The 24892-nt window shown below is 37.8% G+C and overlaps 1 protein-coding gene and 1 non-coding gene across 3 annotated transcripts in view; one reads left to right on the top strand and one right to left on the bottom strand.

Moving 5' to 3' along the window:
- HYAL4 (hyaluronidase 4) overlaps window positions 1-24892 on the top strand; it is a 95126-nt gene that overhangs the window by 35045 nt on the left and 35189 nt on the right. The window contains exons 2-4 of one of the 2 annotated variants that reach the window (XM_055307299.1): window positions 14766-15011; window positions 20507-20554; window positions 23606-24549. The exons of the other annotated variant lie outside the window; for it this stretch is intronic. Of the exons in view, the coding sequence (XP_055163274.1) occupies window positions 23629-24549 (921 nt within the window). The 5' untranslated portion in view covers window positions 14766-15011; window positions 20507-20554; window positions 23606-23628. The remainder of the gene's footprint in view (window positions 1-14765; window positions 15012-20506; window positions 20555-23605; window positions 24550-24892) is intronic. 2 annotated transcript variants of the gene reach the window in all.
- LOC129498315 (small nucleolar RNA U3) lies at window positions 12263-12476 on the bottom strand. The gene has a single exon (XR_008662104.1). It is a non-coding gene; the product is annotated as a small nucleolar RNA U3 (small nucleolar RNA).

Below are 24892 nucleotides of genomic sequence, written 5' to 3'. Positions count from 1 at the left end.
AACTGACTAAATTTGCAGGGAAAATTAAAATGATATTAAACAAAAATAAAGATTTACCAGTTGGTTTGGTGTTTGTGTCTACTCCCATAAACAGTGGTCTTTTTGAGGGTAGGGGCTAGGTTTTCATCATGGATGGATCTTTAGCATTCAACATAGTGCTACTATATGTTATCAATCAATCAAAATTGGATCAATGAGCACAGTATACTGTGGATTATTATTCTTATCTTCTAGAGTGATTCTGGTTTTAGGATTTTTAGATGCATTAAAATGTAAAACTAGTTGAATAGAACTGAAGAACAAATCTCTATCCTCCAGTCATACCATTTTGATGAGCTTTCCCCCAAGGTACAAGGAATATTGGATGTCAAACACATTGAATTAGAATTTTAAAATTCTTCGATCTAAAATAGATTTCAGCTCTGCTTTTTTCCCCTAAGAAGTCATTGTATTTCTGTGATACCGTGTCTATTTACATAATGTGAAGCTAGTAAAGTGTTCCAAATTTGGATGGAAAGTACACATTGTTCGTTGGGGGCACAGAAATATCTTTGAAAGTGAAATATTTGATAAGTACACAGACATTTGTACTTTGCTTTTGTTACAATTTTAGCAGTGATTTTATATCACTGATAAATATCAGGAACATGTCATGGGAGAACAAGGAAGTACCTTGGTTACTGTATAGTCACCAGAGTACACTTCAAAGCCTGTGTGATTTTACTACCTCTGTTCACAAATTCCCTCACTTAAAATGTCATTTTAAGCCAACTCTCAAACTCAAAGCTAAAGCCCAGGCTGCTACTGTTCATTCCTTTACTACCTAATAAATGCTTACCACCAGACCACTACCATACATAAAAGATTACAGTCACTCTGATAGAAGTTTCTTTTAGGACTTGCTATTGCACAAATTGGAGAGAATAACTTAAAGCTCAGAAACCAAAATGACCCAAAAGTTTATTTATTCACCATGTATTTATCAAAACATACTAGACAAGGACCTAGAGCAGGCTCTGATGAAAACACTGATTTATCAGTAACTGTTACCTTCAAGAAGACTTTTTGTCAGGGTGGGAACAACAGAAACACACCCAAACTATAATTCTGGACATAAAGTGATTAATACTAAAAGAGGAACAGAGTTCAATGGAGGTTGTAACCACTTTCAACTAGAGGCATTGGGCATTTCAGTACAGAAGGGTCATTGAACTGGGCCTAAAAGAATAGGTCACCTCCCATCTGGACAAAGGATGACTGGAAAGGCAGGTATTTCTAATGCAGGGAATGTTTTGAGCAAAGACACACATTCAGTCCCCAAAGGCAGATCTGCTACCCCAGATAATAGCAAACATTCTTGTTTTATCCTATTTCCTATGTGGGTATATTAAGTGTGCATATTTCACAGATATAATGGAAGGTATTATTATGAAATACACTCTGTATTGCTCCATATTAATTTATTCTGTCTGGGAAGCCCTGTGGGTGAAGAATGCCTGCACTCATTTCATTCTCACAACTCTTCTCTTATCCCTAGGTTGCTGATCTTATGCTTCTCTTTCCTTCTGGACAGTAGAGAAAAATCCTTTAGGGTCCCATGATCAGAGATACTTCAACAGTTAAGCCCCTTAGGTCCCTGCCTTCTGCTTTCATTGCCTATTCAAGCTGAGGGAGAGAAGGGAAATGTCAGGGAAGATCAAGCACAGCCTCCTGCTGCCACTACTCCTTCTGACATTTGGGCAAACTACCAGCTCAGGCCTGTTCTTCCATAGCTTTTCATAGGTTCTGAGGTCCCTGTCTCCAGACCAACCTCCTTTGGGGGATTCCATTTCCATAGACTGATTTCTGGATGCCTGAATGCAACATGTGAACCAGGTTTGAGCGCTCTTTTACAGGTCCTGGGAGCATGGAAAACAAGATGTATGTCTGGGCATCTGTTTCAGTCCTTGGGAGCATTCTGTGATGGTCACAAAGCTCCTGGAACATTCTGTCACCCAAAGCTGTGCTATCAGGGGCATACAGAGGACCTTATGTCATGCTCCGACTTTGACTACTCTAAAATATTCCTTAAAGCAACTAGTGTCTGCTACATGGTAAGCTACTAGTAAACACAATTCCCCTTTGTCTTCTTTGCCAAAGAATAATTTGATGTATTTGGTGGATAGGTAGCTATAAAATATATTTGATCTTTATGCCAACCTAACTGTTTTTGTAGGGGAAAAAAATCTGTGAGCCAGAATCCTCTAGGTCGTGTTAAACAGAGCATTTCAGGACTTGGGAGCTTACTATCAATGTAGCCTACACAATTATAAGCATGATTGGGTTTTATTTTATTTTGTTTTGTTAAGATTTTACTTATTTATTCATGAGAGACACAGAGAGAGAGGCAGAGAAAAAGGCAGAGGGAAAAGCAGGCTCTTCGCAGGGAGCCCGATGTAGGACTCCATTCGCAGACCCTGGAATCATGCCCTTAGCTGAAGGCAGACGCCCAACCACTGAGCCACCCAGGCATCCCGCATGACTGGCTTAATCAGAAAAACTATTAGTAGAATGTATAATAGTTACCAGGGAAGAGTCATGGCCCCATACCATGTTGAGAGCCATTTCAGTTTGGACCCCAAGAAGCAAATGGAGAAGAATAAAATGAGTTCCTCCAGTGCCATGTGACAGAGACACATAGGGTAGGATGCTCAGGTTAAGAGTAAAGAGCCAAGAAAATAAATAAAAACCTTCCCCACAGTTTATAAGTAAATCAGGAAGTCAACTGTTTGCAAACTATATTGTAGGGAAATGAAGCCTCTATAAAGCTTGTATTAAAGTGAATTTTGAACTTTTGCCAATGCAAAGAATAAATACTATTTAAAACCCTGTAAGACACTGAAGAAAAGATGTAACAATTCAAACAGGGAATGGTATGGAGGTAGACATCATGGGAGAACAGAAAATGGTTGGCAGAGCTGGGACTGTTGAGCAAGAAGTATCCAGATCTGACCAAACCTGAGAATATTCCTTATGTAATTCTGGTTTAAAGATTCTCACAAAATCTTTAAAGAAGAAAATCTGGGAATTAATTTTAAAAATCCACTTAGGTGATGTTTATGGATATATTATGAGCTTTTCACATTGTTATTTGTTTAATCTTTAAAACAACCACATGAAGTACTATTGGTGCCACTTTATAGATAAACAAACTGAGGCATAACTTGCCCCAAAACACAGGGCAAGGAACAGAGAATTAAAAAATCAGGTAGTCTTGATTAAAGATAGAGTTATCATATGATGTAGTAATATCACTCCCAGGGCCTACTAACTCTGTTTCAAGAGAAATGAAAACATATCCACATAAAAATGTGTGCACTAATATTTATAGTTGCATTATTAATAATAGCCAAAAGATGGAAATAATTCAAAAGTCCAAGGACGCCTGGGTGGCTCAGTGGTTGAGCATCTGCCTTTGGCCTGGAGCATGATCCTGGGATCCTGGAATTGTGTCCTTCATCAGGCTCCCCACAGGGAGTCTGCTTCTCCCTCTGCCTATGTCTCTGCATCTCTCTCTCTGTCTCTCATGAATAAATAAATAAATCTTAAAAAAATAATTCAAAAGTTCATTGATAGGTGAATGGATGAACAAAATGTAGTATATCCATACAAAGGAAATTATTCAGCATAAAACAATGAAGTGCTGATATGTACTATAACATGGATGAACTTTGGAAACATAATGCTAAGAGAAAGAAGCCAGTTATAGAGATCACTTACTGTATTATTCCATTTGTATGAAATGTCCAAAATAGGCAACTCTGTAGAGACAGAAAGTAAATTAGTAGTTGCTTAGGGTGAAAGGCATGGGAATTAGAAGTGAGAGCTGAGGGATAATAGAATCTCAGAAAATTGGGAATCTGGTTCAAGAGTCTGGGCTTTCCCTAACCTTTGGGCTATGCCAGCTCTCTTGACCACAGAAGCCTGCTGACCAGAAATTTTAGCTATATATACTCAGGTACTTTAAAATACACATGGTTTGGGGGCACCTGGGTGGCTCAGTTGGTTAAGTGTCTGCCTTCAGCTCAGGTTAATGATCACACATGGGGTCCTGGGATTGAGCTCTAAGTCTGGCTCTCTGCTCAGTGGGGAGTCTGCTTCTCCTTCTCCCTCTGTGCTCTCTCTCTCTTGTTCCCTCTCTTAAGTAAATAAACAAAATCTTAAAAAAAATATATGGGGGCATCTGCATGGCTCAGTCAGTTGAGTGTCTGCTGGGATTGAGCCCTGCATTTGACTCCCTGCTCAGCGAGGAATCTGCTTCTCCCTCTCCCTTTGACCGTCCTCACTGCTTGTTCCCTCTCTCTCTCTCTCTCTCTCTTTCAAGTGAATAAGTGAAATCCTTAGGAAAAAAAATACAACATATGGTTTTGAGATGCATGGGGAAAAGTCAACTAAAAAGAAATCTTAAAGAAGTCTGGCTTGATAAGGCTCATTGATAAATGAGTGGATAGCTTGTACCCTTCCCTTCTTATGTAAAATGTCTACTATTCTCTTTTTGCTGCTGAACATCACAGAAAATATGAGATAAAAGTATCAGGGTAGAATTCCAGATCAGATTTATTACATTGTTGCTCTATTTAACGAAGTTAACCTTTCAAAAATGGCCAAATTGAACTCCAAACTTAATCTCGCAAGGAAGCAATCTTCAAGTTGTGAAAAAATGTCAGCTAAGTAAATGGATACTTCAAAACTGAAAAGCTGAAAACTTTTTTATTTCTCTTGCCTTTGTCAAAAAGAGAAAAATTTAACAATTATTTCTGGTACTGATAAAAATAAAATGAAAGAAGGCCCCCTGTTGGCGCTTTACTAATAATTGGAAGCCAGTACTCAGTGCCTGGGCCTGGCATGTGTAAACTGTCTAAAATTACCAAGATACTAGGCTCTTTGGTGATAATAGTCTCAGGTTGTAAATAACCCTCTCATCATCACCAAGGCTGCTTTAATTGACCTGCGTTTCATGTGAACAAACATCAGTCAGAAATGGTAATACGAAAAGGCACATACCATGCATTTGTCCCTGTTTTCTCAGATGAGGATTTGATTCCTCAGGTCTCAATTCTAAAGCTCCCAAAAAGTCTCATTTGAAAACCTGATTATGTCTATGGCAATAATAATTTTAAAAAGCACCCGCAATACACATTCAGTGATTCTCCACATTCTTTCTTTGTTACCCACCAGATGGTGCTACTTCCTTACATTTCCTAAATATATCAATTTAGTTCTTATTACATTAAGTTTTAGGTACGCCATGTTCATATTCAAATTTGCACATTTCTCTTATTCCACATTCTGTAATGTAATAAGGAATTCTGTAAATGGAAACCTGTCAGTGTAAGTGAAAAGCTGGGTGCTTGACTTTTTAAGTCACTCTTTTATATTTAAACCAGAAGAAAGGCCAAGTAAGTAGTCACAAGCAAGTAGTGGTGACAGAAACCACACAATCACTAGAGACCCTACGTTTCTACTTGCATGGGTATCTTATTCCCAACATGGGTAAGAATAGATGTGTTCTCATCACATAAACACTACTTCATTAAAAGCAAAATAGAAGGCAGCTCCTGTGGCCCAGCGGTTTAGTGCCACCTTTGGCCGGGGGTGTGATCCTGGAGACCCTGAATCGTGGCCCACGTCGGGCTCCCTGCATGGAGCCTGCTTCTCCCTCTACCTGTGTCTCTTTCTCTCTGTATCTGTCGTGAATAAATAAATAAAATCTTTAAAAAAAAAATAGATTACCTGCAACGACCTTAGAACTGTAACTTGGTCTTTTTTTTTAAGATTTTTTTTTTTTTTTTTAATTCATGAGAGACACAGAGAGAGGGGCAGAGACACAGGCAGAGGGAGAAGCAGGCTCCATGCAGGGAACCCAATGTGGGATTCCATCCCAGGACCCTGGGATCACAACCTGAGCCGAAGGCAGACGTTCAACCACTGAACTGCCCAGGCATCCCATGTAATTTTACCTTTAATAAAGATTTACAAAGCTCTTGAAATATTCTTCCCCAGTCACAAAATGTAAAGCAGTCTCTAAAACAAGGATAATATTTATTCTGAATCTAAAAGCAACCTTGGAAATGAAAGATCTGAAATTAGGAGGGGGTAGGTGCTGGATGTGTGGATCAGGGTTCATAGGGCTGTGACAGAGACAGAGCAATCATTCCATTTGCTTTCCTACTCTTCCTGGCTCCCTTGCAATTGGGTGAGTATAAAGGACTTGTTCTGACCAGTGAAATCTTAGTGGACATAAGTGTATTAGTTTGCAGGCTGAGAAAGTCAAAAGCCCATGAGAGTTTCTCAGGTATCTTTCTTCCCCTGACAAAATACTAAGGAAGGTGCATGCCCAGGATGGTGAAGCTAACAAAATGGTGGCAGCTTCATCTCTGTGTGGATCTCTGTGTGGACCAGAAAGTCTGTCAACTCAAATGGGAGATGTAATGGAAACAGAAAATAAATTTTTGTTCTATTAAGCTACTGAGATTTTGGGTTGATCATAACGCTTGAGCATTTGCCCAGAACAATGCCAGCTTGCTTCCTGCTCTGTGGCTTTCTTACATCATTCCTAAGCAATATATTAACTTGATTCTGTTTCAGATTATTTGCTTTTTTGGGCTTTTGTTAGAAGGTAAATTTTTAAGTTGATCTGTCTTCATCCATGTTACATACTGGAATCCTTGACTTTTATTTTCCTTTCTTTGTAAGTATTAACTACAAACATTTCAAGAGAAAGCATTTTAGCATGAGTTTTGTAGACAGAATGGTTGGAGTCCCAATAATGTAATTTGATAATTTGTATTATAAATTAAAAAGTAAAAATATCTTCATAAGTATCAGTTTCTTCCCTAAAATAGAAGTAATAAGATCCCTGGACATATAAATTTGATGTGAAGATTGATTGAATCAAATAGTAATTATGAGTACTTTAAAAAAAATGAGAATATAATTTTCTTTTTTGCTTTTCTGAGCTCATGACTTTCATCTTGGTTTTAAGGAAGCTTCCCTTTGTGTAAGGTGAATTTAAAATTTGTTATAGTAGCAATGCAAATGGAATAAATTAAAATTCGAGGCACCTGGGTGGCTTAGTGGTTGAGCATCTGCCTTCGGCTCAGGTCGTGATCCCAGGGTCCTGGGATCGAGTCCTGCAGCTGGCTCCCACAGGGAGCCTGCTTCTCCCTCTGCCTATGTCTCTGCCTCTCTCTCTGTGTCTCTCGTGAATAAATAAATGAAATCTTGAAAAAGAATAAATAATAAATTAAAATTCTGCTTTTCATATGCTTTAAATATGAATTGTGCAGCAAGATAATAGCCATGTTAGCTTGAAGGATATTTGGCTAAGCAGTTCTCCAGCAATAGAGAGATGTCACTCCTACCTATGATTGCCAGGCCTTCTCTGGGATCAGATAAATTCCTTTTTGAACTAAGGAGAATAATGGGAAGAAGAAGAGAGTAAGAAAATAAGATTGAGGGGAGCAGATGTCTCTGTACTTTTCCCTCTGTGGGTTTTGGCTCTGGCCTAGAGCTAAGCATTCTTTAAGTGAGAAGAACACTGAGAGCAGAGGAGTACTTTTCCCTCCTATTCACCATTTGAGATTCTGGAAGGAAGCAAACATGCTGGCTGCCATACACCAATTTTAAGCAGAGTCATCTAAAAATGAACTATGGTCACGTAGCTTTCCTGGGCTGCCTCTGATTCTATGTGGTAGGCATTGACCCCAAGTTATTGAGCATCAGACTGGAGAGCATGCCAGAAGGAGTCACCTTAGCAGAGCAACAGGCCTAGTGGCCAGGATGTTAGAAGAGACTCCGATCAAATAGAAAGCACAGCCAGATCTAGAGCAGGGACCTGGACCAGCGGGACATAATGAGATTTAGCCACCCAAGTGTTATTACCATGAAACTAGACAAGCCAAATGACAGCTGCGCCCAACTTAAACTTCAGCCTTAAATACCTCCAAAGGTAGGCAATATCCTGGTAGATAAAGAATATGATATTACAAACCAGAAGAAGCAAAAGACCTTACACTCAAGATCTTTGCTTTTTTTCCTGCTGCCATGAGGTTGTTTAAGCTCCCCTTATGTACCCCTTTTAGAATAAAATCTAAACCTGTCACCTTCAACAACAAAGCCCTACATGGTTTGGTCTCTGCTTGGCGCTGTAACTTCATCTCTCACCTTTCTTCTTCCCCCGGTACAAACCATACAGGACTCCTTGCTACTTCTCAGTCATGCCAGGACTTTTGCACATGTCCCCTGTGTTTGAAATTCTCTTTCTCTGGATCTTTGCAAAACTAGCTCCTTTATAGTCTAAATACATCTCATCTCAAATATCACTTTCAAAAGACTTTTCTGACTATCCCAGGTATTCTTTATCAAATGTTTATCTTCATTATAATATTTATCACAATATATAACTATTTTGATTTTGAAATTCTGCTTACCTGTTTATTGTCAGTGTTCTCCCAGTAGGCTCTGTGGGAGGCAAGAATCTTTTCTATTCACTGTTGTATCCCCATTACCTAGAGCCATTAGCTATACATAGAAGGGCTCAACAAATATTTGCTAAAAGAAGAAAGAGGGAAGGAAGGAAGGAAGGAAGGAAGGAAGGAAGGAAGGAAGGAAGGAAGATATGAAATGCCCCCAAATCCAAACCACTAATAAAGTTCATTATGATTAATGTAATATATCTTAACCTATTTTCTTTTTCTTTTTTCTTTTTTTTTTAGATTTTATTTATTTATTCATGAGAGACACAGATAGAGAGGCAGAGACTTAGGCAGAGGGAGAAACAGGCTCGCTGCAGGGAGCCCGATGTGGGACTTGATCCCAGAACTGCAGGATCACACCCCGAGCCAAGGCAGACACTCAACTGGGGAGCCACCCAGGCGTCTCCTTTAACCTATTTTCTACTATATAAGTCAAGATTAAGCCAATTATTATTTATAATGAAACTGGAACTTACTTGCTTTTTACAATCATTGTATATTCTGAACTAATTTCACATGAAATTTTATTAATCTTGGTTATTGAATTGATTTATCAAATGCAGTAGTGCTATTTGTCAAATATTTTCAGGTTCCTGCCTTCAGATAAATGGTAGGAGTATACTTTTGGTCCCTTTTTTGTTTGGGTGGGGCCAGGTGACTAGTTCTAGCTAATAAGTAATGAACAGTGATGGAAGTGGTGTGTGTCATCCTCAAGCTGGAGCACATAATTACTGATACAAGATGTTTCAAAGATTTCTTTTCTTTTGCCATAGGTTCACCAGAAAAAGTTGCAGTCTTTATGCTACCTTTATTTTTATATGTTCTTTAAATGTTTTTCCCCAATTAAATTTTGATGAATGTATGTATCTTTGCTGCATTTTGTAAAGCCACTATTTCAATATGTCTTGGAAATATATAAATAAAATTAAATTAAAATTTTTCTTGTTAAAATATAGTTGACATATCATATATTAGTTTCAAGTGTACAACATAGTGATTTGGTAACTCTATATATTATGCAATGCTAATCACAGTTAGAGATAGACAATAAATGTGATATTTAAGTAAATTATATAGTATGTTGCAAGGTAATGAATACCATGGAAAAGAGAAAATGTAAAGAGAATGAGAAGTCTGGGATTGGGAAGAGGTGGTCAGGGTAGGCCTTACCAGGATAGTAAAGTACAAGCAAAGTATTGAAGAAGGAATAGGACTGAGCTGGGCAGATATCTGAGGCCAGGCTACCCCAGGCTGGAGTGGATTCACGAGAGGCATGATTCTCAATGCTTTAGTCTCAGGACTCTTTTATACTCTTAAAATATGTTAAAGACCCCAAAGATCTTTCATTTTATTGTTGACCATTGAGATCGCATGAAAAGATCCTGAGGACTTACAGAGATCCCTAGGTCGTCCTTTGAGAACCACTGAGCTGCAGCAAAGTCCCTGAGGGTGTGGCCTGGTCTGTTGCTGGGACTTCAAGGATGCTGATGTGACCAGAGAGAGGTTTTTGGGGGAGATGGGAGAGGAGTCAGAGAGGAAACTGTGACCAAATCATATAGGGCTTACTAGGATGCTATAAAACCTTAATCTACTCTGAGGGGCATGGAGGCCATTGAAAAATTATGAGCAGAAGAGTGGCATGATCTGACAAGTTTTTAGCAGGACGCTGTAGTTGCTGTGTTGCAACTAGACTGGACAAAGCAAGAGAACAAGGTGAGAGACTGGTAAGAGGCTGCTGCAATAGTTCAGTGAGGGTGCCCTCATTGGTCAGTCAGCTCTGAATGCATCAGCAAACTCTTCACAAGCTCCTTTAGTACCCGTTTATATTAATGCTATTTCCCTTTGACCCGCATTCAATGTACTATTCTCTCCTCTTCCTTTCCCTAAGCCTTATGTAGACACTGTTTTTCCTTAATTGCACATTTCCTTTAATTTTCTTGTTAGAAGGCAATGCAGAAAATATTATTTATTTTTATAGCTCCTTTTTAGCCAATATTTTCAATTCCCTATTCTTTTATCAGTAGGATCATTTTTCTAGGTCTTTTAAAAAAATACAGTACTTTCAAAGGCAATTATGAATCCTTTTGTTGACACTTTTGTTAATCATTTCCCATTTATTCATTTGGCTCCGTGTTTTTTGTTCATTTTGTTCTTTTTATCAGACATATTTTTCTACAAACAAGGGTCTTGCATTTTAAACTAGGTCTGTCTTTGATTTCAATTCTAATATGAATTTTTTCTCAATATATTTATTGGTATGTGAATTCATTATAAAGTAAAAACAGAAGTTCCTTCTCTTTTGGTACTTAAAAATCAAGTAAGTCTATCATCTGCTATGATTCAATTAGAATGTAGTCACTATTTCTCTGCATTTAAAAAATTCTTTCTAGTGTAATACTCATTTTTAATATCAATGTTATTTTGAAATATCATTTATTATGCCACATTGTTTTTTTTTTGAAAGATTTTATTTATTTATTCATGAGAGACACAGAGAGAGGTGGGGGGGGTGCAGAAACATAGGCAGAGGGAGACGCAGGCTCCATGCAAGGAGCCTGATATGGGACTCGATCCCAGGACTCCAGGATCATGCCCTGGGCCAAAGGCAGGCACCAAACCGCTGAGCCACCCAGGGAGCCCACCACATTGTTTTTTATGCCTATTTCATCCACTAGATTGTAAACTCCTTGAAAAAATAGGCTTCACTAATCTTCCTTTACCTATTACCTATTTATTTCCTTACGCTTTGTTGGCTTATAAGAATATACTCAATTATGGCATTTGTTCATATTATTTCTCATTTCATTTTTGGTTTCCATACTGAAGCACTTGGAAAAAAAATTTTTTTTAAAGTAATCTCTATGCCCAATGTGGGGCTTGAACTCATAACCCCTAGATCAAGAGTTGCATGCTGCACAGATGGAAACTACCAGGGGCCCCTGCACTTGAAAAAAATTTATAAAACTTATTAAAAATTTCTAAAACTAATTTAATTATTAAAAGTCTTTTTCAAATTTAAGTGAAATTAAGTGGAGGTGGGAGTAGTATTGGGAGTTATTAATCCAGGGAAGAAATTTTGGCCGATTTTCTATCTGTGGACCTTAATAGTGTCACAAAAATAGATGAGCTATTTCAGTGCACGCATTAGCTTCAACTAATGACTACATGGGACCTTTTCCCTCCTGGGAACAAAGAGTAAAAAAGTATAAATCACTTAATTGAAGATGGCTAACAATTGTACCCTTTTGTTATTTAAAAAATATGTATTTAAAAATATGTAAAATATGTAAAAACTGCGTATTCCTGGGGTGTCTGGGCGGCTCAGTCAGTTAAGTGTCTGCTTTGGGCTCAGGTCATGATCTCAGGGTTCTGGGATCTGGTCTTGAGATCGAGCCCCACCTGGGGCTCTCTATTGATGGGGGTGGGGAGGTTCTGCTTCTTTTCACTCTTTCTTCTTTCTTTCTTTCTTTCTTTCTTTCTTTCTTTCTTTTCTTTCTTACACTTCCTCTCTCTCAAATAAATTAAATATTTTTAAAACCCTGCTTATTCCTACTCAGTTTAACTCCTATATAAAGTTAATCAAAGTATCATATATAATTGACATCAATTTTATTGCGTGTTTGATTTTATGATTTTTTTTTGCAATTTCAATTCCTCCATTTTGTAGGCTAAGTAGAAAGTTTTAAATAACCTTCCTTCCTTCCTTCCTTCCTTCCTTCCTTCCTTCCTTCCTTCCTTCCTTCATTTCCTCATCTGCATCCTCTCTCTCTTGCTCTCCCGAAGGAAGAGAAGAAATAACCAATATCAATGGTGAATGGCGTTGCAGAAGCAAACACTAAAAACCAGCTTCACAGTCTGGAGAGATGCTGCGCCTCCTCCCGGTAGTTTCTGGTGCTCTACACATTCAGAGAAACTTCTCTAGTAACAAATTGTAGAAATGATCCTTGAAAGAATAGTCTTTAAAATTTTTATTTTAGGTATTGTGTGTCTCCTGAGTATACATAGGGCAATTGCTACATATGTAGGGTGTCTATAAAATTTATTGTCTGAATTGGGAAGTTTTGAGAATTAAAAGGTGGCACTGCTATTAACCACCTGGGAACAATGGGTATAAACCATGACTGTGCCCAGCAAACCAGAATGTGTGGTCACCTTATAGACTGACGAGGTGTTAGGCTTTTATGTCCTTGAGGGGAAGGATTTTTCTAGAATAGTATGGAAAAGAAACCACCTTTATCCTTTCCCTCGTCCCTCCCAAGGAGAGGAGGAGTGATTTTGCTGATTGATGAGTTTGGGAGAAGAAACAGAGTATGTAATCTCCAAGTATAACTACTGCCAAAGCAACCAATGTAATGCTTTATACCTCTAAAAATAAAGATTTCTCCAGATGCTTACTGCAGAAGTTTCTGACATTATATAAAATAATATTTTTTTTGCTTGATAATTCTAATTTTAAATGTCCATATGGACTTTTGGAAAACTAAATTTAAGCATATCCCTTTCTTTACCGTAGCTCCCTCTACTGTAAATCTTTTCATATGTTCAGGTAATATGTTCTTCAGGAAAGCTTTCCTATTTTTACACATCACCCAAGAATGCCTTCTCTGTTTCAGAGAATCCTGTTTAATTACATTTAAATTGAACTCTTATCTTTTTGCATCCACTAGCTTTTTGATTTAGGTAATAAATCAGGTTTAATCTACTTTATTTTGTGTATTATTGAGCTACATTTATTAGTAATCTAAAAATTTTTTAAAAGATTTTTTTTAAGTAATCTCTACACCCAACGTGGGGTTCGAATTTACAACTCTGAGATCAAGAGTCACGTGCCCTACGGACTGAGCCAGTCAGGCACCCCATATTATTAATCAACATTATAAAATTTAAACTAAATCATAGAGATCAAGTTGGGGTGATCTCTTTTTTTCTTTTTTCTTTATTTTTTTTCAAAGATTTTATTTATTTATTCATGAGAGACACAGAGAGAGAAGCAGAGACACACAGGCAGGGAGAGAAGCAAGCTCCCCAAAGGGAGCCTGATGCAGAACTCGATCCTGGGACCCTGGGATCACACCCCGAGCCAAAGGCAGTTGCTCAACCAGTGAGTCACCCAGATGTCTCTTTTTCTTTCTTTCTTTTTTTTTTAAAGACTTCCCTGCGAAGGAGTATAGCTTGTTTGTTACTTTTGAGCATGGTATAGATCCTTCTATGATACTGAATCTTAAATGTCAAAGATAAAATCAAAAGACACCAAAGGCAAAACTAAAGAATAACAAATACTTATTTCTCAACTGCTTGCAAAGATGAGAGTGGTTTAATAAATAATCATGAAAGAAGCAGTGCTATTCCACATATATCTTTTATATTAGGGACATCTACAGTTGTTTACTGCTCTCTTACGCCTCTCTCTTAAATCTCTCAAAACCAGCCTTTCTGTTACTTCAGGACTAAAAGACACCAAGTTCCATGCACCTAATTATTTACTAGGACTTCAAATTGAGTGTCAATCCTTTAGCTCTTCAGGAGCATATTGAGTTGAGTACCCCGACATTGAGAAGCCTGTACCAATTAGGCATTCCTTCTTGAGAATGGCTCCCCCTCCACTCCAGCTGAAAGAGCTTGAGCAGGAGATATCGAGAGGTCATAGGGAAACTGTACTCAAGTCTAAGGAACAATACTGCTTTCACTCAATTAATTTCCTCATAAACCCCTTCATATTTTGAAACTAGTCAACATCTGACTGCCTCAGCAAGTTGCCTTTCCTTGGTGTTCATATTCTTCCTTCCTTCCTTAAATAACAAGGCCCCTCATTTTTAGGTACACTATACTGTCCTCCAAAATTCTGTGATTTTTGTTTTTTCTTTCTGTTGTTGAATATTTTCTCCCTTTGATTTTGAGATTATCCCCAAAATTCTGTCTTCAGGTCTCATCTCTTTTCTGTAGATATTTCCCTCCTTTGTGTTAACCACCATGTCAACGCAGAAGACTGCCAATTCTACACCCCTAGAAAAATTCCTAACTGCTTGCCAGATGTCACCATCTTAAGATATCTACACCTCAAAAAGCAATGTCTGTTACCATTTGTATGTGCCCTTTGTCTTCCTTCCTCTGTATCTTTCTTCTTGTGATTCCCTCCATCTGGAGTCCCTTTGCAATTTCAGCCTGTTCAAATTCTGCTGGCAAGTTAAGCCTTAAGTATCATCTCCAGCACAAAGCTTATCCAGTTTTTCCTTCTTTTTTTTTTTAAAGATTTTATTTATTTAATTAGAGAGAGAGAGCATGCATGGAGAGTGGCAACAAGGAGGAAGAGGGACAAACAGACTCCAAGCTAATCATGAAGCCTGATGTGGGGCTCAGTCCTAAGACTCTGAGATCAGGACTCAAGCTGAAACCAAGAATCAGATGTTAACCAACTGTGCCACCCAAGTGTCCCTTATCCAGATTTCTTTAACCACATCTGATGTCTTCATGTTTTGAATTCATGTGGCATTCCAGGTATGTCTAACCTAGAGAACTGGATTTTATTCCACATAATTTGTAGGTTATTTATATAATCATCTTATACTATAATTCATAAGTTAGTTCTACTATATACTATATACATGTTAGTGTAGCTTTCCTCCATCTATAGCTAAGCTGATTATCCTCACAAGCTACCATCTGCCTGATGTGAATAAAGCACAGAAGTAAATGGCATATATGACATGACATTGTTTTTCTAAAGAAATGTATGATAGTAGGGTTATGCACGTATTTTTCCTGACTTCATCTACCACTGAGGATAGATGTTTCATGTGTGAAATAATACACAGAACCCCAGGGCTCTGATATCCCTCATGTGGATGATCAACATTTCATTCTGATTGCCCTCTCCAATTTTTACCTTGTGGATTCCTAGAGGAAGGGATAAGAAAGATTCTCACTTAATCAGCCCTTCACATTCCTTCTGTTCAAGCATCATATGCTCTTACATTGTGACCTAGTTTGCTCAAGGGTCTGGTCCCTGCCCTTTCCTGCATGGTCACCAATCTATTCCAGACCACTACAAACTGATCCTTTTATCTCTATCCTGGTAGGTGAGAATCTTGTCTGAATTCCACAGGAGAACTATAGGTCCCTACAATGGTGGGAAACAGGGCTTTTGAGTAAAGGACAGGAAGGGCTAGGTAGGGAGAGACAGGTAGGGGTCTATGGGATCAGGCTCACAGAAATCATAAATGCAGACGTGTAAGAAAACCAGAGGTATGGGAACACACTAGATCACCCTGCCCTGTGTGTCAAGGGAGGGGTGGTGGTAGTCTTTTTTAGGACAGTCACTTGTGACCAACAAAGAATAACCAGATGCTAAAAAGAAAGTAAGGCATTAAAGATGTTATCACTAGTCCTTACTCAAACCAAGACATCACAAGAATAAAGCCACAGGCTCCTTGGTCAATTCTAAATAAGACTGTCAGTGGAGGCCCACATTAGAAATCCTGTTGGGACCTCTCTCAATCCTGAGAGCTTTTTCTGTATCTTTGCTTAATAAAACTGTTGCTTTACTCACTCTCCTTTGTCCATGAGATTCACTCTTCGACTCTGGAGACAAGAACCTTACTCTCCTGCCTTACTTTCTCCTATCTCACAACTCCTGTATCCAGAGCATGCAGGCTTCTGAAGGAGCCAAGAAGAGCTCAGGAAATGGTCAAACCCAATCTCACACAATCATTGTACCTGTTCCCTCCAATCTTTGGATGCTGAAGTTCAATCTACCTAGCCCTCAAGACTATTATACCTTTTGGGGCACTTGACTGACTCAGTCAGAAGAGTGTGAGACTCTTGATCTTGGGATCTTAAGTTCAAAACCCATGTTGGGCTAGAGCTTACTTAAAGAGAAAAAAAGAAGGAAAAAGAAAGAAAGAAAGAAAAAGAAAGAAAAAGAAAGAAAGAAAGAAAGAAAGAAAGAAAGAAAGAAAGAAAGAAAGAAAGAAGAGAAAAGAGACTAGTATACCTCCCTTGTATTTCCCTCCAGGACTCTCCCTCTAGCCATCTCTTTCAGGGAACCTGAATTAATCTAACTGAATTTACAAATTAGAAGCCTATCTGCAAGGGAGATTCATGTTTTCTTCCACAGTCCTGGGCTTCATAAAGATCAGAAAACATGTCTTCTGGACTTCTGTTCCAGTGTCCCTATCTCTGATATTAAGTGTCTGCTCTACCAGGAGCTCACAGAGAGCCCAGGTATCCAGACTGCCTGATGGTACACTCTAGTGGAACAGGGTTTCTGCTCATACAAATGTGGACTAACATTTAGAGAAATCTCTGTAAAAGTGCACAGAAAAATATTATTTTGAGGGTAATGTAAATACAATCAATCCGAATTTTTCTTTACATTCTTCCATATTCAGTACAATAATCGTTAATTTTATAAGAAAGCAGCTGTTTTTTAAAAAGAAAAAAGTTAGCACTTGTATCTTTCTGCCTGGTATTTTAATTGAGATGTATATTTCCCTAACCTCCCCTATTCCCAGTCTATGCACACACACACACACGCACACATCTGTGTATATATACACAGGTCCCCACACACATTAGCCTGAGTTCTTGGACCTAAGAGACAATTTGAATCAACCTTTAACATCAAGCATGGTGTTGTGAATGTGGTAAACTGTCAAAATTCATCAAATCCAAACGTTAGTATCTCTATAAACTTTGGTGCAATGAGCCAAATGTTTGCATACCCCTAAAATACATAGATTAAAATCCTAATCATTAATGTGATGGTATTAGGAGGTAAAACCTGCTAATTCATGGGTGGAGCTCTCATGAATGGGATTAGTGTTCTTATAAAAGGGACCCCAGAGAGTTTTCTCACCTTTTTTTTTTTAAGATTTTATTTTTATTTATTCATGAGAGAGACAGAGACACAGGCAGAGAGAGAAGCAGGCTCCATGCAGGGAGCCTGATGTGGGATTTGATCCCCAGTCTCCAGGATCAGGCCCTGGGCTGAAGGTAGCGCTAAACCGCTGAGCACCCCCCCCCCCGCCCCCCAGGCTGCCCTTTTCTCACCTTCTTTTTGCTGTGTAAGGCTACAATGAGAAATTGGCATTCTACAGCCTGGAAGAGGAACTTCACTGCAACCTGAGGGTGCTTGTATTCTGATCTCAGACTTTCAGCCTCCAGAACTGTGAGAAAAAAAAAAATCTCTGTTGATAAACCACCTAGTCTATGACATTTTGTTATTGCAGCCAGAACTCACTAAGCTATTTGGCCATAGCTGAGACATTATTGATCTCTTTATGTTAGTGAACTTTTTACCAGGCCTTATAATTTTTTGCCTTAAGCATAATAATTTCACAGATTAGAAATATAATCTATTCTCACGTCCAGAGGTGAGGGTGGGTATTCCTAACCAGGGTCTCAGAGACAAGTCTCCTCCCCTTCTTCTTCTTCTTCTTCTTCTTCTTCTTCTTCTTCTTCTTCGTGCTTTTATTTATTTATTTATTTATTTATTTATTTATTTATTTATTTATTTATTTTAATTTGGGAGAGAGAACAGAGCACAAGTGGGAGAGAGGGGCAGATGGAGAGGAAGAAGCAGAATCCCTGCAGGGCAGAGATACCAATGCAGGAGGACTCCATCACAGAACCCTGAGATCATGACCTGAGCCAAAGGCCGATGTCTAACTGACAAAGCCACTCAGAGACAAGTCCCTTCTTAATCTCTGGCCTCTCTTCCCCAAGTAGTTTGGGAAGGTGGAGACAGCATGAGTCAATAGATGCACTGTTATGTAGTAAATGGCAAGGGTAGAGAAATCACAAGTCCATTTATTTGGGTCTCTGATAATATATCTCAATGCAGATTAATAACTTTTCTTTGTAGCAGTCTTACACACGTTTTCAATCTTTAATTACATTCTCTAGCTATTTCCTTCTGGTGAATAGAAATACACCAGACTTATATATTAATCTTATATCCAGCTATCTGTTAAACTCTGCTATTTTTTTTCAATTTTTTGTGGATCCTTTTGAGTTTTCTACATAAGCAGTAATGTCTGAATATGGCAGTTTTACTTTCCTACTATGTCTGTAAAAGCAGGGGAGTGAATAAATAGAATTATACTGTTGTTGTAAAGTTATTACATTTGTGAAGCATGGAGTATAAAATGTCAAGTGGAAAGTGAGAATTGAAAAATGGGAAACAGAAACTGTCAGGTATAAAAAGTAAAGTGTGAATAGTGATAATATTGACAGTAAATAGGCATTGATTAGCTAAGTAATCCTATTGTTAGTTGTAGAACAAACATTAGCAACATAATAAGAAGAGATATGGCTAAGAAGCCAGTAGATAAAATGGAAAGAGAAAAAAAAATATTCAGGTAATCCAAAAGAAGGTAAGAAAGGCCTAATAGATCAACAAAAAAGAGAAGATGTAGAATGAAAATAAGTAGCCATATTAGAGACTTAAATCAACTATGCTGATAATTACATTATGTGCAAATGGACTAAACACATCAGTTAAAAGGCAGAAATTGTTGGACTGTGTTAAAAAAAAAAAAGCAAGTCTCAACTGTGTGCTACCTACAGGAGAAACACTTTATTTTTCTAAATAAATAAATAAATAAATAAATATATATATATATATACTTAGATTTTATTTATTTATTTGAGAGAGAAAGACAGACAGCATGTGCAGGAGAGGCAGAGGGGAGAGGGAGAAAGAGAATCTCAAGCAGACTCTACGTTGAGGGTGGAGCCTGAGATAGGGCTGGATCCTAGAAACCTGAGATCAGGATCTGAGCAGAAATCAAGGGTGGACACTTAACTGACTGCACTACCCAGGTGCCCCAGGAAAAACATTTTACATAAAAAGATACAGACAGCCTGGAAGTAAGAGGAAGGGAAAAGATACGGTGCTATGAAAACAGTAAGCATAAGAAAACTGGAGAAGCTATATTAATATCAAAATAGACTTCCTGACAGAGTACTGTAAAAGATAAATAGGTTATTACATAAAATAAAAGGAACAAAAAATAGGAAGACATAGCAATGTAAAATATGCATCCACCTGTTATATTATGATTTATAGTAAGAAATGTTATTGATCTTTGGTTATCATTGCCCTTTTTGGCCAGAACTGCTAAAACCCTTGCAATTTCCCTTGAGGAGAGGATGGAAGGTGTCTCTTGTTATGGTAATGAGGTGACTTTGGAGGCACCTAAGGGGAACCAGTCAATGATGAGAGGGTTGGAGTATTCAGTCCCACAAGTTTGGAGAGCAGTTCTCAAGGATTCAGCTTGGTATAAAAGCCTCAGCCCAGTGCTCCTTGTGTTTAAGAAACGGGAAGGGACAAGATAGTCCAGCTATTCCATATGAAATCCTTTCGTTGCTGATGCTATGGTTGTTCTACAGTTACCCCTGCTCTGGACCTTTTTTGGGGAAAATAATGTTGTTCTGAAGTGGCTCTAAAACCATAATGGCCTGCATAAGTAAATCCAAGTTTATGCTTCAAGATGACAAAATTGAGATCTAAGGACAACCAATCACAAACAGCCAACTAGGCCTTTAAGCTATAGCCAATCAATAATTGCCTTGCTTTACTTTCACCTTCACCCCATAAAAGTCTTTCCCAGAGCTCCTATCAGAGTTCTTTTAAGCACTTCTAGTTTGGTGCTGCCCAATTCAAATTGGTTTTTGCTCAAAAGAACTCCTAAAATTTTAAATATGCCTCAGTTCCTCTCTTAACAGTTCACATAATTTCTTTTACCCTAATTTAAAGCCTATATGATAAATAGCAACTTCCCTACTTATTTCTGGGGAAAGTATAAATCTCATAAGCTTTTCAGAGAATTTTGTTACTTCCCTCTTTTTTGGTACAGAAATTTAAATAACTTGAATTTGACTTAGGTTGTCATTTCATTAGAAATTGGAAATATGGGTGAATTTGAGCAAAATACTCTATTGAATCAAATCTGCTTTAATCACTCTTTCTCTTCTTTTTCATTTTACAGAACTATAGCTCTTTCTCTGAGAAAATAAAAACCATAAATAACTGGCAGGTAAGAAAAATAAAAAGTACAAATGCTTTCAACAGGGCTCCAATTTTCACTCAAACAAGACCTCAGCTTGAGAGAAAATTTCATCTTTGCCCGAATGGCCCACAACGTATTTTAAGAGGTTCTAAAGAATAGTCACAAACTTTTTTTTTTTTTAAACTGGATGCCTGCCCTCAGGCCAATGCTTTATTTTATTTTATTTTTAATACTTTATTTATCTATTTGAGATAGAGCAAGAGAGTATGTGCAGGGGTAGGGGAGCGGTAGGAGAGGGAGAGGGAGAAGCAGGCTCCTCACTGAGCAGAAAGCCTGATGAAGAGTGGGGATCAAGCCCTGAGCTGAAGGCACTTAACTGACTGAACCACCCAGGTCCCCCTCATTTCTTTTTTTAATTCAAAATAATCTCTATACCTAACCTGGGGCTTGAACTCAGGACCTGGAGATCAAGAGTCACATGTACTGCTGACTGAGTTAGCCAAGTGCCCCTAAACTTTTGTTGGTTTAAAATTATAAACCCCAGAGAGATTTTTTACTGGATCCTAAGTTAATAATGTATTATCATAACAAGCTTAGTGATTAGTCATTTTATCATGTGTAAAAAAATACATCTCTCTGGGAGACATCACAAGATTTGCTATCATTGAGTGGAAAGAATAAAATCCCCAATCATAATGAATTTGGACTCTAATATATGTACACATACACACCTATATTTAGAACCATCTTAATAAGTCCACATTTCAGTTGAAGAAAATGTATAACAAAAGCATGGTAAAACCGTATCTTTCTCACCTTTGACACAGTTCCTGGCAGAATTGAAAACAGAGACCACAGAACTCTGAATGCTATTGGCAAAATGATCCCCTGCCCCCCTACTTCTCACTGCAAATACCTAAGATACCAATAACAAGTAGATTATCATTGGAACTGATTATTAACCTCCCTTTAAAACCCATCAGAACTGGGATCCCTGGGTGGCGCAGCGGTTTGGCGCCTGCCTTTGGCCCAGGGTGCTTTCCCGGAGACCCGGGATCAAATCCCACATCGGGCTCCCAGTGCATAGAGCCTGCTTCTCCCTCTGCCTGTGTCTCTGCCTCTCTCTCTCTGTGACTATCATAAATAAATAAAAAGTAAATAAATAAAACCCATCAGAACTCATTCCGTCATGCCTTTAATGCATAAAACCCAAACTCCCAGGTTATTTTTATCACTTGTATTTTCCTCTCTGTATCATCTCATTGAGCCAAATTCACATCACTCCCTGGTCTGGCAAAACTGTCCGTTATGTCCTCTGTAACTGAGAATCTGCAATCAAGAAAATCTCCTACATCATACAAAGGATTCAGGCAGCCACACAGCTCCCCCCCCCCCAGTCCAGACCTTCAGCCACAGTTTTTATAGTCAGGGGCATGGTGGTGAGGTCAAAGGGCAGTTATCTAAAGTGGTGCCACCTGCACATCATAGGCTCTCTACTAGTTATCTAATGTGGAGCCTTCTAGGCACCACTTTAGGGAGATTAGAACAAGTCTTCCCATGTTCCAGGCAGGGCTTACATTAACTTCCATGGGGCCTGGAACAATAGCCCCAAAGGAGGCATGAACAAGATGGAGGACCAAAGATGGAGTCAGTGTCATCAGCACTCCTACAGATTTGTTGAACAAAAAACAAAGTGCGTGTAGGTATATGTATATATGCATGTATGTAGGTTATAAGTCAGAAAATTTCGATCTAGCTTTATATTCTGAGTAATAAAAATCGCTAAAAAATGGAATAAAATCTCAGTAAGCATCATGGGGAAAGAATTAATTATATTTAAAAATTCATTCTGTTTAATAATGCATAATTTTGTTTCTATAATAGAAGTTAATTACAAAATGCATGCCAGGGCCCAAGATAATGCCAAAGTCTTTACAAACTAAGGTGCTATTTTGCCAGAGTTAACATATGATTTTGGCTGGCATCATTTCTTGCATTTAATATATTAAATAAAGACAGCAAGAACTACACAAGATGTATGACTCTCAAAAAGATACTGAGTCTAATTACATCAGAGAAAAATCTGTGATTCCTTTATGTAAAAATATACACGATAAAATAATTTTGATATATAACTTTAACTCTACTGCTTTCTAAATGAGATCTCATTGGCTGGAAAGTGTCATTTATTAGGCAGTCGTCGTATTCTGGGAAGATTCTTTGGCAGTTTTTGGTCAACTGACTATTTAGAAGGGATTTTAAAGAGCGAAGTTTCATTGGGATTTAACTGCTGAAAAGACAGTCTAAAATCTTGATGAGAAAACCATGAATTTAAAGAACTAATACATGTTTTAAGGCTTATTTATGTTCCTGAGAGAAGACAGCACCAAATCCATAGCAGGTAAATGTCATGTCTGTTTTGTATTCTAGCCTGTGCTAAATCCAAGGGTGATTGCTTTCTTTTATAAACAAAACAGATAAAGAAGTAGACAAATCTTTGAGGCCAGTGCATTTCAAATAGCAAGAAAAGTATTGCTTATTGCTGATATTGGTTCTTTTTAATTCTAATTAATTGTTGTTAAAATGTCAAAGTTTGTTAATTTTTAACAGGACATATTCTTGGTCACTTTTCCAGTAATCAAGGAGCTATGGCAAACCATTCATACTTTTATTTCCTAGTTTCCCTTACAACCAAAGTTTTGTCTATACAGGATGGTTTATATCAATGTAGTCAAGAATAATAGGAAATTAAAACCAGAATACCTCACAAGTAGAGTTGACATAACTGAGAATTTGTGTGAAGATTTTTACTTTAGTTTTTATTCACTGGATTTTGTTTTCACATTTCTAGTGTTAAAAAAAAAGTTTCATTTTTATCTCCCCTTGTTCAAATGAAACTATAAATTAGGCCTAGATATCAATAAACCTCATAAATCTATAAAAAATTGGTCTATCATTTAAAGAATAGCTTGAACACCACTGTGAGTTTACTTCATTTGCTACTCACTGTGTAATATGAAACTAAAGGGGCATTTGACTCCATCACGTCTAATGATTTTTCCTTTTCTTATTTTTAAGGACACTGCTGTAATGGTGAAAAAATGTGTAACCCATGGGTAGCATGGTTAGGAGTGCTGTTGCCCTTGATCAAGTTCACTCATTCAGTCCTCAAACCAGCACTGCCTCCAGTGATCAAGAACCAACCTTTCAACATTTTCTGGGCTGTCCCAACAATGCAGTGTCAACATTTCTTCAACGTGGATTTGAATCTCCAGTTATTTAATATTATATCAAATCCTTTAGAGACTCAGAGGGGATCAACAATTGTCATATTTTATCCAAATGAATTAGGGTATTATCCTTATTTCTCTCAAGATGGAAAACCCTTTAATGGAGGGATACCACAGAATATAAGTATTCCTAAACACCTCAAGAAGACAACTGATGACATTGCAAAAGTTGTCTCTTGGTGGAGATCAGAAGGTCTTATTATCATTGACTGGGAGAGCTGGAAACCTCAATGGGATAGAAATTGGGGCAATAGACTAATATATAAAAACCACTCCTTAGCCTTCACTAGAAACCTCCATCCTGACTGGTCAGAAATGAAAGTGAAAACAGTTGCCCAACAGGAATTTGAAAATTCTGGGAAGAATCTTATGAGCGCCACTCTCACACTGGCTTTAGAAATGAGACCAAAGTGCTTATGGGGCTTTTATCTTTACCCAGACTGCTACAATTATGATTATAGGATAAATCCACAAATGTACACAGGTAAATGCCCAAATGATGAAATTTTATGCAATGACCAACTCCAGTGGCTTTGGGAAAAAAGCACAGCACTTTATACTTCAATATATTTGGATAAAATATTGAAGTCAAGTTTAAGTGCTCTGAAATTTGTTCATTATCGAGTTAGGGAAGCCATGAGGATTGCTGAAATGGCTAGGCATGACTATGTTTTGCCAGTTTTTATTTTTTCCAGACCATTTTATGTGCATAGTATTGAAGCTTTGTCACAGGTAAGAAAAAGTACAGTCATTCACCTAAAAATAGAAATTTAGTACAATGACTATATAAAATCTGTGAAAATATGTTTTAGTATAATTATTTCCCTTAATAATAGAACACTATTTTATGATTAAAGGTATATATTTCTTCAAATGTCAAGCTAATTCTGAAATAGTATCACTGACAATTAGATGTTTACTTGGTTTTAAGATGATGATTCTTATCAGCTTAGCATTTTCAGGGTTTTCCTGCAGAACAGTTGTTAGGCTTGAGTTAAATGATGCAACAGATTAATTTTAGCCCTGCAGAAATTTCAGAATCAGCTTTTTAATGTGAAATAGTAGCAGCAATTTT

The sequence above is a fragment of the Nyctereutes procyonoides genome, unplaced genomic scaffold (assembly GCF_905146905.1).
Source record: "Nyctereutes procyonoides isolate TBG_1078 unplaced genomic scaffold, NYPRO_anot_genome, whole genome shotgun sequence".
NCBI lineage: Eukaryota > Metazoa > Chordata > Mammalia > Carnivora > Canidae > Nyctereutes > Nyctereutes procyonoides.
The sequence above is the reverse complement of the archived record's forward strand: the minus strand, read 5'-3'. Positions and strand labels throughout refer to the sequence as shown.